The 14,161-nt window shown below is 38.2% G+C and overlaps 1 protein-coding gene across 2 annotated transcripts in view; it reads right to left on the bottom strand.

Moving 5' to 3' along the window:
* Window positions 1-9,382: 9,382 nt before the first annotated feature.
* Window positions 9,383-14,161, bottom strand: part of LOC109913287 (secernin-1) — an 87,326-nt gene continuing 82,547 nt past the window's right edge. For both annotated transcript variants that reach the window (XM_048618498.1, XM_048618505.1), the window contains exons 8-9: window positions 12,466-12,625; window positions 9,383-11,267 (exon numbers count right to left, since the gene is read on the bottom strand). In XM_048618498.1, the coding sequence (XP_048474455.1) occupies window positions 12,467-12,625 (159 nt within the window). In that variant the 3' untranslated portion in view covers window positions 9,383-11,267; window position 12,466. The remainder of the gene's footprint in view (window positions 11,268-12,465; window positions 12,626-14,161) is intronic.

Here is a 14,161-nt window from a genome sequence, read left to right as displayed (position 1 = left end):
GCATGCAAGTTGTTTATATTAAAATGCATTGAAACACTTGGCTCTGAGTGTATCTTAGGTGAAACAAAAACAGAAGTTGCCGGAAAAGCTCAGCAGGTCTGGCAGCATCCATGAAGAAAAAAAATCGGAGTCAACGTTTCGGGTCCAATGACCTTCCTCAGTTAACTCTGCTTTTTTTCTTCAACTGAGGAAGGTCATTGGACCTGAAACTTTAACTCCGATTTTTTTCTTCATAAATGCTGCCAGACCTGCTGACCTTTTCCGGCAACTTCTGTTTTTGTTCCTAATTTACAGCATCCGCAGTTCTTTTGGTTTTTATTCAGTATTCTTAGGTGAAGCCTGGCATCCAGTGGGCACACTGGGATAAGGATACCTTTTATCCCTTCCATTGTTTACCATGTAAAATACAAATATTATGATGATCTCAACAGACTGGACAAGTCAGATGCCAGAGCAAAATTTGGCTTGATAGGGGTCAGTTAGCTGGACAGTTGTTTTGCATTACAGAGCGATGCCAATAGCATGGGTTCAATTCCCGCACCAACTGAGCTTACCATGAAGGACTATCTGCTCTTCTTGACTAAGGTGCGGTGACCCTCAGGACAAACCACCGCCTTCTCTTTTTCTAATGTGAGAGCAATGCTATGGTCTGGTAAGATGATGGAAACTTCTCCTTTACTACGTAATCATCATCTTCAGTTTATCAAGACTGAGTTAATCATCTGCCATAGACCTCATGTGGGAATCCTTCCCATTTGATGTTGGTAACTTAGAAGTATACCAATAAAGGAAGATTGGTGGCAGTGAACCTACCCAAGGCATTCCAGAAGTTCAAGTGCACACAACCAAAATGTATAGCACACTGGCAGCACTGGTATCTGAAAATATTGCACTTCGGAAGCTCACATGAATGTTTTACAGTTCTTGGTGAACATGGGCCTAGATTGCTTCATTATCTGAAGCATTGTGAATGGAATGGAACACCATCACCACCTCGGAGTCAACAGGAATCATGGGAAAATTCTTCAATGGTTACAGTTATAACTGACACAAAAGATGATGGTTGTGGTTGTTGAATGTCAATCATCTCAGCCCTAGGACATCTACGTAGTGGCCTACGCCTGATCATCAGGGTAATACCTGAAACATTTGACTTCTCCTTTCCTCCAGATGCTGCCTGGCTTGCTGTGTTCTCCCAGTCTCCTGTGTTTCTACCCTGATCATCATCAGCTGCTTCAAAAAGTATCTTCCTTCTATCAGAAGGTCAGAAATGGGGATGCTCGCTGATGATTGGTCAATGGTCAGCATCATTTGTGACTCATAGATCTGTACAGCACAGTGCGCCAAAGAGCCCGATCCTATGTTGTACCAAACAGGACACTAAATTAAACTAATCCCTTCTGCCTGCCCTTGATCCATATCCCTCCATTCCTTGCATATTCATTTGCTTATCTAAAAGTCCCTTAAACACACCTATCATATCTTCCTCCAACACTACCCCTGGCAGTGCATTCTAGACTCTTACCACTCTGTATAAAAAAACCTTGCCCCTCACATCTCCTTTGAATTTACCCCCTCTCACCTTAAATGCATGCCCCCTACTATTACACATTTCAACTCTGAGAGAAAGCTTCTGACCTTCAGAAAACCTCAGCTACCGAAACAGTCCTTGCTTAAATGCAGCAAGATCAGGACAAAAATCCAGGCTCAGTATGACAAACATTTGCACCACTGAAGGTAGACAAAGAGAACACTTAACCATTGCCCCTGGAGAAATTCAGTAGGTCTTGCAGCAGAGTTAACATTTATAGAGCCCAGTGACCCTTTCTGCTTCCTCCACCTCCTCAGGCAGCACATTCCAGGCACTCACCATCCTTTGTGTAAAAAAACTTGCCTCACACATCTCTCAAACTCCATCCCCCTCACACCTTGAAACTGTGTTACCTTGTAACTGACCTCTCCACCTTGGGGAAAAACCCTCAGTTTCCACTCTATCCATGCCATTTACAATCATATAAATTTCTATTGGATCGCGCTTCAGCCTCCTGCGTTCCAGTGAAAACAAACCCAGTCTATCCAACCTTTCTTCATACCTAAAATCCCCCAAACCAGGCATTGTCCTGGTAAACCTTTTCTGTACCCTCTTCGAAGCATCCACATCCTTTTGGTAGTGTGGTGACCAAAAATGTATGCAATATTCCAAGTGTGGCCTAATTAAAGTTCAATAAAGCTGGAACATAACTTGCCTATCCTTATAAGCAATGCCCCTTCCAATGAAAGCAAGCATGCCATAGGCCTTTTTTCAACTACCTTATTTACCCGCACTACCACCTTCATTAGTCTGTGGACCCGCACACCCAGATCCCTGTGGTGTGGGGGTTGGTAAAGGACATAGACAAGGTAGTCAGGCCCTAAAATTAATCAAGCTTCATGTTAAGTCATATTCTCCTCCCTCAGAACAGCATTCAATGTTCCACTTGGGGCCCTGCAGCCTTCAGCACTCAATATCAAGCCAACCCATTTTCACTTACTTGTGGTCCCCATTATCAGCTTTTTCTTTCTCCCTGGCTTACCATTATCATCCATCCCCTTGTCTACGTAACTGTCTTCCTCTCCCTCTGTCTCCATCCATCTACACCAACACCATTTCACCAATCCCATTTTAAGCATATATACTACTTTTACTTTGTTTCAATCAGTTCTTGGGAATGGGGAGGTCACTGGGCTCTAAACATTAATTCTGCTTTCTTTCCACAGATACTGCCAGACCTGCTGAGTTTGTCCAGCAATTTTCTGTTTTTGTTTCATACCTAATAAGATGGTCATGGACCTAACAAAGGAGATTCTGCAGAAGTGTGTCATTTGGTAATAACACTCCCAGGGACTTTGCATGGAATGCAGCTGCTGGTGGACATGACTCAGCTCAAATATATGGAGTGGGAAAATGAGAGATCCTATGTATTAGAAACCAAATTAGAAATCTTTAGAACTGCGCGGATCTGCTAGCAGAGATGCGGGTGATTACATAATATGTATCTTTGTTTTATCAACAAAAATGAAAATATAAAATTTCACTATCTTTACCTGTTGGTTCATATTCAACTTATGTTGATTCTGTTGTATGTTAAAGTTACAAAAAGTGAAAGCTTTTTGGCAACTACTTTATTTGGGGTTTACTTGGGTAAATTTAGTTGTTCTGATTTAGTTTCCCAATAGGGTTATAAAAACTCTCTCCAATTCTGCACATGTGGAACATGCTTATCCTCAATTACTGTCAAAACAAAAACTCATCTCAATCCACACAGTTAGCCAAATATTGCACCTCGCATCTGAAGGTGGCTGGATTAGGTTCAGCACTTTGCATACTTTAGTAGGCAACTCTCTTAAAAAGTGGTGTAGAGATCCAACATCCATTCAGAGGTGCCTGCTCAGACATACAAGTCATAGCAGAGAGTGGTGTTCCACAATAAAGATGCTTAAAAGGTCCTAGAGTACAGCAGATGTTCTCCCCACACTCCTGTAGTGCGGCGAGACCTGGATTGTATGTGTCACATTTGAGCACTAGAAAAATTCTATCAATAACACTTCCACCGCAATTTCCAGATTTGTTGAAGACAGACTAGGGTCTTTCTGAAGTTAGCTTTAAAAACATTCAGGCAAATCTCCTACAAAATCAACTTCAACAGATTAAACAGAGTGCTGAAAACAATACCCAACCTGAGATTCTGTTTTCACAACTCTCAAATGGCCAAGAACCGGGAGTCAAAGAAAATGCTTCAAAGACAGATGGTCTGACAGCTCTCAAAAGTGCAGCAAGATTTGGTTTTAATAATTGTGAGGTGCTTCATCCAGAATGGTGACTCATTTGTCAACCAAGCTGCAATACAATGAGTCACAGTATCTTAATGATGAATTGGAGCACTGGCAGGGGAGAGAAAGCAGCACATCCTGCAATACAGAACCACTTTCTTGAGACATCTGACTCTGGTGTGCCCAGCCATGTGCGTCAACAATCGGCCTGGTCAGACCCATAGCCAAAAACCTCTGGCCCAGAATGGGCTTCATCCTCGCATTGAGAGATAGCCAATTAATGTGTGGGAGAAAATCTTCAGAAATATTATGCTGGAACAACATTAATAAGTCACATACACTTGGATAAATATGGATTGATTAAAGAATGAGAATGCCTGCTGACACCCCAAAATTCTGTCAGGTCGCATGTGCGAAATGCACAGTACCTCTGCCAGTATTGTCATTCTGCCTCATGCACTTGTGGTTTATGGTTATTTAGGCACCTTTTTTAAAAAAAATCACAGAATAAAATCCCTGCAGTGTGGAAGCAGGCCATTCAGTCCACACTGACCTACCATACAGCAGCCCACCCAGACCTGTCCTATCCCTTTAACAACTCATCCACTTAGCCTGCACATCCCTGGACACTATGGGCAATTTAGCATGGCCAATCCACTTAACCTACACATCTTTGGATTGGAGGAAGAAACCTTTCTGTTTATATACCACAGTGCCACCATGGGCATCCCATCTATCTTGACGGATGTAGTTGCTGATGCTGTTTGTGGTGACAAGGATATTGTAATATATAAATTCCATGAGTATAAGTGGATCAGGGGTGTTGCTCAACTAGTGTGTGGGATGAATCTCCCAATTTTGGCACCAGACCTCCAACATTGGTAAGGAGCACTTTGAGGGTTGTGCTTGCTGTTGTCATTTCCACTACCCAAGCTAATGCCAGGGTTTTCCATACAGTTTCTTTCTTGTGGTTAAACTTTATAATTGTATGATACAACCGAGTGGTTTGCTTGGCCTTTTCAGAAGGCAGTTAAGAGTCAACTCAATAGCTATATCTGGAGACACATGATCAGGGTTTTGGGTGGGGGTTGGGGTTCATCCATGCATCAAAACTTGCACAGGGTTCTGACATCTTGCATCATCTGTCTGCTGAGAGAGATCAGAGGACTTGGGGCCATTGTTAACTTGGCTTGAAGGAGCCCCATCACACTTAAAATGTAAATGGTTGTTTTACTAGAATCCCACAGCGTGGAAACAGGCCATTTGGCCCAACAAGTCCTCACCAACCCTCCAAAGAGGATCCCACCTAGACCCATCCCCCTACCACATAACTCTGCAATTCCCATGGGTAACACACTTAACCTACACACTCCTGAACACTACGGGTAATTTAGCATGGTCAATCCACCTAACTTGCACATTTTTGGACTGTAGAATGAAACTGGAGCACCTGGTGGAAAGGGAGAACATGCAAACTCCACACACAGGTGCCCAAGGTTGGAATCGAATCCAGGTCCCTGGTGCTGTGAGGCTGCAGTGCTAACTACTGACCCACCATGCTGCCTCTATTAGAGAGGTGTTTCAAAGTGTCATGTGCAGAACCTTCTGCATCTACAATGTGAACCCTTCAGGAGTGGCAGGAGACAACATTAAATAAAGAACAACACTGACTTTCCTTAAAGGAAAACTGTGTTTGTTATTGCATAAATAAAACTCAACCACAGTGTCAAGAAGGCTATTATGGTTAGTGTGGTGTGTATGGACTTTCAAAAAGGTGTGTCTGATGAGGTGCCAAAATACAGGATTGTCAACAATGTTGAACCCAGTGGAATAAAAAAAAACATTGGCATCATGGATATCAAGTTGGGACGAATGTCAGAGAACCAACAGCAGTGGTGAACATTTGGTTTTTGGATTGTAAGGAGGTATATAGTTGGTAACTGAGGTTTGATATTTGAACTAATGCTTTTCTTGATCTATCCCGTTTATTGGAGTGCACAGGACAATATCAAAATTTGCAGATGATTCAAAATTAAGTACTGTGAACCATGTGGAGGATAGACTACAAGAAAGCCAGAGTCAGACTGACAGGGGAGACTTGTCAGGTGAAACTTAATGCAGTGAAGCATAAAGCAATACATTTTAAGTAAGTATGAGAAAAGGTAATATAAGGGGTTACATTCTGAAAGGGGGTGCAGGAGAATAATGACCTAGGGATAATATATGTACAGATTGTTTAAGGTGGCAGGTAGTTTGAAAAAGCAGTTGTTCCGGTATATGGGAACTTGAGCCTTATGAATAAAGGTATACAGTACAAAGCAGTCATTGTAATTATGAAATACTAGTTCAGACACAACAGGAATGTTGAGTCCAATTCTGAGCACCACACTTGGGAACAATGTCAAGGTTTAGAATGGAAATATTGGAAGAGTTAAGTGTTTCTCCATGGAACAAGAGGAAAAGTTAGCAATGCTGGGACTGTTATCTTTAGAGAAGGTCAACAGGTTTGGATAGAAATGTTCACACTCATGAGGGCTCCAAAGTAGATAGTAAAAAGCTGCTCACAAATGATGGAAGGGTCAAGAACCAGGTGTCACTGATTTAAAGCAAATACATTTCAGACAATAGCAGATAAAAATGTTTTAATGCAACAAGTGGTTGGAATGCACTGCCAGTGTTGCAGAGGCAGATTTAATTACAGCTTTCTAATTGAATAATTATCTAAAGGGAAATAATTGCCCAGTCACAGGGAAAAATGAGTGGACTAGCTGAATGGCTCTCACACCACTAGCAGGGACATAAGGTAAATAGCAGCCTTCCATGTTGTTAGCATTCTATGACTCATCTGATTCTTGCCTTTTGATTTTGATTCCAAGTTTGATAATTTCACTATTGACAATCAAACATCCAATGCCTGGGAGGTAAACTCTGGAACTCCCTCCTTGTACTTCATCATCCTACCACCCACCCCACTTCCTTCCCAACTCTAAATCTACATCTTAACAGCATTGGCCATCAAATTATTATCTCATTAAAAGCTTCACTGTTATATTTTGTTTTATAATGTTCTTGGGAAGCATTTTGAGATGTTTATCACAATAAAGGTACAATATGAATACAAGTCATTGCTCCTGTATATTGTTAGCATTCAAATATTGTTAGACCAGATTTTTAATTTAAGATTAATGTCTTGTTCAATGCATTATTAGTTCCTAGAACCTAATTAAAATTACATACAATAATAAGGTTTATCGTATATTAAATCCAAGATTATACACCAGGTTGGTCTTTCTATTGCATAGTATGCTTTAGATAAATAAACCAGTCTTTTAAGGGTAGGATTAGATGAGGGAAATTAAGGAAAAGCTGCATAACCATGATTGGGAGAATGAGCTTTTATTAAACGGGACCAAAATTTGAACGAACACTTGGATTAGGGCAAGGAATATTTTAAAGGATAGCTTGAGAACCAGGTGGCTATAGCGCAGGTGGCAGAATTATACTCTGATTAGCTCCAAGCTACACCCCATACAGGAGAGAAAGTACTGGAGTTATAAATGGAACAGAATGTTGAGAATATATATATATCAAAATGTGATAACTGAAAAGGAAACAGTGAATTCAGGGAGGAGGAAAAAAAAAATGTAAATGCTGCAAATACAAAAAGACAGAAAATGCTTGAAGTACACAACTTGTCTATCATCATCTGTAAAGAAAGAAGTTAATATATTGAATTGGATGTTATTAAACTTGCTGTGTATTTCTAGCATCTCCCTTAGTTTCAGTATTAACAGTAATTTTGTTCTTCAACAGTTCTAAGTTACTAGGAAAAGCATTCACTCACATAAGACATATATTTGCTTAGCTTCACTATGTAGGAATATGGTTCAATTATCACCTGGAACAAATGACTAATAAAAGAAATGAATCAGACTAATTGACAGATGAAGTTGGCAGCACAATTCATCAATGAGTTGCTTGGTAGCATTTATGCATATGGTTAGGAAATTGTGGGGGCAGCTCCCTCTTATTCTTCTATAAACCACACAGCTCTGATGAAGGGACTGTTATAATCAGGTTGCCAAGATATACAAATCTAATCGAAAGTTAGATTTCAATTGGACTGAAAAAGTCATTCAATTCACAACGAGTACAGCTACTGGGAGATAGTTACATGCGAAGTAGATAATTGATTCACACAGTGAAAGTATTCTTAGCCAAGATACAAATGAAAAAGCAATTAGGCATTTTTTGTTCATAAATAGACATGGATGGAATAACAATGTTTTTAGCCATTTAATCATAATACTTCTGGAAAACTTTAAAGGAGATAAATCTTAAATTGTGGCAGCAAAGCAATATTTGAAAAAAAATGTTTACAGATTTACCTTCGTCTCAACTATGTTTGTGTTGCACAAAGCAGAAAAGTACAGATTACATTTTATTTTGAAAGCAGTAATTGTGAAAGTAGTGAGCCCTGCATTATCAAAAAATGCATCCACTAACCAAGTAAATCAGTGATGCAACAACATGATTTATAAACCTTGTGAACACACTCCCAGATACAAGGAACTCCTTCCATGGTTTAATAACTATACCATGCAGCACTCCAGCTAAGCTTTTAATTCTGATTTCCATGCAGTGAAAAAGGTACATGTTAAACAAAGCTGTTAAACAATGCCAAGTAGATGATTCTCAAAAAACTTGCAAGTTCAAAATTTATTGATTGTCTCAAGTGATGGAGCAGGAAAGTATTCTTAGAAAGTAGTTTAGATACTTCAAGGAATTTTGTACTTTTATCCCCCTCCTCTATGCCTATATTTTAGTTTGCACTTACCACCAGAGGATGCCCAAGAGCAGTCTGGGCTTACTTTCCAAATGTTTCCTGCTCTTGTGAAGCTGTTACTTTCCACATAGCATATCTCTACACAGCAGTGCTAGATTTGGTACACCATCACTCTAGCTAAACAACAGCAGTATTTAATTTAGTACAAGATCTCCTCACAATAGTAATGTTGAGTATTGTGCATTTACATTGGAAATCTCAAAATATAAACCTACCTACTACCACACCATGGTGCAGAGCACAGAAACCCTTTGAGTCACAGGCTCTTGCACGATTTAGCATTTTCATGTTTTATATTCCCAAGATTGAATCCTCCAGAGATACTGAGCCCCTAATGAGCAAAATTAGTGTTGTTGTATGGCAGAATGGCAATTTTGATTTGAACCAACTGAAAGGAGCCAACACATTTCTTAACAAAATTTACAAATGAGTATGAAGAGTATCAAACAGATTTAAAGAAATTTCATTGCTATTTCTGATTACTGGGTTCATTTTGTACAATAAAACACTGGCAAAGTCTTCTCATCACCAATTCTGGTGTATGCTTTCCAAATAACAAGGGTGTCTGAAATAATCCTGAAGTAGTTGTATATGGATTTTGTAGAAAGTTTTAGAACACAGTTATATAGAAAAGTGTAAACAATAACAAAATAGGCCTAATGTGAACCTTCCACAGTCCATTGACTAGAAGATGTATGAATATATGCATGGGTATATTGCAAGACATTGAAATTTTCATTAGTTTATTATAGCATTGTTAATGTCTGCACATCACTGTTCTGCAAGAGGAAAAACAGATCAATCTATAGCATGGTTGTAAACAAAGAAAGTGATTCTGATATCAGTTGTAGCGAGGACCTTAAACTTCCATCATCGTGACAAACTCCAATTGTTAATAAATTGTCAGACTAGAATTAACATGAAGAAGAAAACAGACATAGAAACATTATCACTGCAATGTCCAAACAAAGCACTTAATCTTGCCACATAATGTCTATTCTTTAGTCATGATGTGCACTGATGCAGCTGCTGATTGTAAGTACAGGATTCACATCTTGATGCATGGTACACAATACATTACATGTAGTTCAACCTTCTGACTTATGCAACAATCAAATGATACTGATAATGTTATTTCACAAGAAATAACTATAGCTAATTACAATTCAAGTTCAAGGGCCAGTAATTTCTGTTAATTATTGTCCTATTGGGAACAACCACGTAAAAACGTTAATTGTTAACACATCCATTTGTTCAACAGATACATATTTTAGTTACCGATTAAGCCAGAACAAATTTATAAATCCATGAATGAACTTAATTGTCACAATTCAGCAATTGCAGGAGACAAGTCATAGAATGCTTACATTATTGAAACAAAGTAAGCTGGGATAATTCGTTTCAAAAGTAGCAGATAACTTTTGTAACAACTAATTATGCTAAACCTTTAATCATGTGACACCAACTGATAATTCAGCATCACTACATATTGTGCATTATGAAGGAGAATGCTGTACAAATATTTAGCAGAGAAAGGTGATCTGTCTTTCTGTACTTAAGCTAGCCAATGAACTAAATATACCACGTTTGTTTATTAGAACCAACTGGACTATACCAAAAAGGTCTAGAGACCAACCAGACAGTGAGATACACTAACACTTGCTAGTTAATAAGTCATGATAATAAATGAAACAATGTCATACTTATTTTCTGCGTAACAGAACCTTTTTTTGCTACAAAGGACCAAAATGCTGCAATTTATAAAATGTGATTAATAAACCAGAAAACATTCTGAATATAAGTGACATCTAATTGTGCAAAACTCGTGAAAAGTTAAATAATATAAACCGAGAACAAAGCTTGAACTACAACAAATACAATTATAACTGAGAGCTGCATGCAGTGCATAATTCATTTTCCCTTACACTAAATATACAAATATTTTGAATTTTATTTAAACAAATTTTTACCGAATTCTCAAGGTTCTGGAGTCCTAATTCATGTTAAAAATTAATGTTTGTGTTCCAGTACTGTGGTAGCTGGCAATATGCCGAGGGATCAAATTCAATTGCCATTAATTATACTAAAGTATAAGAAATTCCACAAAATACATGCTGCAACACATCAAACCTGTTAACCAGAAATAGACAGTTCCTCAGGCCAAATCAAATTTTACAAGATGTATCACAAACAAAGAAAAATAGCATACAGAGGGCACCAATCATGGCACATTGCAGATTATGCCATGCTTTTTAGTTTGTCACCTGATCATTCTTTACTCAATGAATGAGCTTTAAGGATGTAAATGCTACCATCACAAACATAAAGCATTTAGAAGGTCCTGCTTTATATAATTTCTGCATGCACACAACCAACAACCGATCACTGGCTGCTTCCTATCACTAGACACAAAGATTAGACAATACACAATTGGATGTATGATGATTTTACTTCAGGGAGTAGCTGAGTTATCTGGAATAAAAAAAAGACAAACCAAGCAACACTACGTCTTCTCTTTTCACTTCACTTAAGTGACAATCATTTGTCTTGAACAGCTCCTCACCCTGTTTTCCAAAGAGGCCTACAAAGACCAATGGGGCACTGCTACCAGCTGCAAAAGAAAGAAAATCATTAGAAAACATAATTAAAGTTATCGCTTTGAACAAATCATTAAGGCTTATCCTTCTGGTGCAATAATTAATCCAATTGTTTTGAACAATCACAATATTTGCAATTGAGTATTTTGTTATATTTATCAAAACATCTGTGGTTCTTTTATAAATATTTTCTCCACACCTGATGAAAATTTACTTTCCGGTAATTGCCATTTATAGTTCCTGGTCATATTTACCTCCATTTAAAGAATTCGATGTTTACCTTATATAATTAAGACCAAACATGAATAAACCTGGAAATTATGTCTAAAGTTTAATGCAAAGGATAAGAGTTAACAATGATAGGATTTGGAAACCTCAAAATCAAAATACTGGAGTCCTGGTATGATGCCTGATCATTGTACCTGGCAGTGAAGGTACAGATTTGTACAAATAAACAGCTTTACTGTAGAATAATTCTTTGCTTCATATTACAAATACTGACAACATATGGAACTTCACAAAGAAAAGTAGTGCTGGCAATGCAGCTCATGATGCATTACCAACTCCTTTCGACACTACAAAAATAAAATTTGCAATCATGATTTGATTACCATTGGATAAAAAATATATATAGCTGCTCTTTGATCAGTGAACCCAACTAAATTCAGATTTTCTGATTGTTAAGATAGATTTTTGTTTACAGGCCTTAAAAAAAAGCTAATTGCTCTTAGGTGAATTGATTAAAATAGGAACAAACAAAACAAAATTCCCAGAAGACTGCTTCCAGCATTTTTCTATTTTAACTTCAATGTTTCTTTCCACAGATGCTACCTGACCTGTTGAATATTTTCAGAAGTTTTTACTTTTACTTTAGATTTTCAGCATCCATAGCATTTTGCTTGTGTTCTTTCGTACACCAGGAATTTGTTTGTTTACAGTATCCCTAATGGAAGAAGTCTAAACATCAGAATCTTGATTGTCCTGTTTGAAACACTTTGGATAAAACTAAACATGTTAATAGCTACCCCTAACCTCACCACTTCTGCAGTTCTTACTTCTCATTCTGTTTGGGTGTTTAAAGAATACTTTAGCATTGTACTTGAAAACATTAGCTATACACATCTCTTTACATCAATTTTGAAACACATTTGCTGTCTTATTCTGTTAAACTATTTATTACTTGTTAGCTTAAAACAAAAAACTTATACATACGTCACTTATAGAATTTAATTTCAGTGTCCACACAATCATAGAAGAGGTCAGCAAATTCCGAAGGGTCTAAAGGTCCTTCACACTTTAAGATATCCTGCATGGCTTCCAGACCTTGTTTTTCCAAATCCAGCATGGTTTTCCAAAGCTTCTGCCCAGCATCCTATAGAGATGAATGGCCATTTCAAAAAGCTTTTTATTTAATAACCCAAATGGATAGAATGTATGGGCATCATTAAACCAAACTGAAATGGACCAAATATCACAAACATCTGGATCTGATTGATATCAGATCATTCCAGTTAAACAGGTGAAAATTGGAATTAGAAATTTCATGTAGCTAATGTGCTGCAGCAAAATTTGCTTTGGCAAAGGAAAAAGGGTGATTTTTTCATTCAAGTGAACCGTAGTTATCCACATAACACAGCCATACTTAAAAATCCCTTCTTTTGACTCTCTTACGATCCTGTCCCAGTACATTTGACCTTACGTTGAAGAAAAGGTCATTGCTGAAGCAGCTGTAGATGGTTGGGCCTAGGACACTGCCCTGAACAAATCCTACAGTGATGTCCTGGGTTTGAGACAATCGTTGCGAATGATCACAGCCATCTTCTTTTGTGTTAGTTTTGACTCCTGTGGAGAGCTTTCCCCTTGCTTTCCATTGCCTTCAAATTTGCTGGGGCTCTTTGATGCTGCACCTAGCGAAAATATTGTCTTACCATCAAGGACAGTCACTCTAATCTCACCCGAGCTGTGTTCTTTTTGCTGTTTGTGGATCAAAGCTGTTACAAGGCCTAGAGTAGCGCAGCCTTGTTAGTACCAGCAGTGTGTGTTTTTGTTGAGTAGGTGGCACTCAACAGCATTAATAACAACTTCCATCATTTTGCTGATGATTGAGAATAGAGCCAAGGGACCCTAACTGGCCGAATTGGGTTTGTTCTGATGTGTTTGTGGCCAGAACGGACCTGTGTTGGAGCTGAACTGGAACAAGCTTTGCTACGGCTGCAGCTAGTTTTAATGTACAAGTTTTCTGTAGATGCTATATATCAAATGGAATGAGTTAAATTGAAATGAATACTGAGATATGTGATTTATCCATATTTTCATACAATGACAGATTGGATCTTGAGCTAGTGGCAAGTGGGTTTGAAGGGAGCTTAATGATTAACCTACAAGTATTTCTGTAGCTTTAAAAACTGTATGAGAGAGAGTTCCTACTGTTAGGAACAAGTTAGATCAAGCCCTATAGCTGTTGTAAAGAACAGCGTTCTCTAAGGTGTGAATAGTATAAAGGAGTGCTTTTGAGATTAATGGGACTGCATTTTACTGGGTGCTTCTAAATCTTTAAAAACTTTTGTTATGTGCAAATAGCTTGGTTTACTCCATTTTATCCTTATTTCTTTTCACAATAAATCAATCAAATCTACAGCATAGTATGTTCACATTTCAGTGAAAGATGACCTCTTTAAAACTAAGGTAAAAAATGACTTATCTAGCTAGATTTCAGTCTGGGAACTGACTTGTGCAGAAATAACATTAGCTAGGATTTTAACAACTGCTATCAGATTTTGGGGATCTCAGGGAGAGAGCGAGATCAATCATCCACTCAGCAATAGAGATAGTAGGAACTGCAGATGCTGGAGAATCTGAAATAACAAGGTGTACAGCTGGATGAACACAGCAGGCCAAGCAGCATCAG

This window comes from Rhincodon typus, chromosome 2, assembly GCF_021869965.1.
Source record: "Rhincodon typus isolate 14 chromosome 2, sRhiTyp1.1, whole genome shotgun sequence".
Taxonomy (NCBI): domain Eukaryota; kingdom Metazoa; phylum Chordata; class Chondrichthyes; order Orectolobiformes; family Rhincodontidae; genus Rhincodon; species Rhincodon typus.
This window is presented reverse-complemented; position numbering and strand designations above follow the sequence as displayed.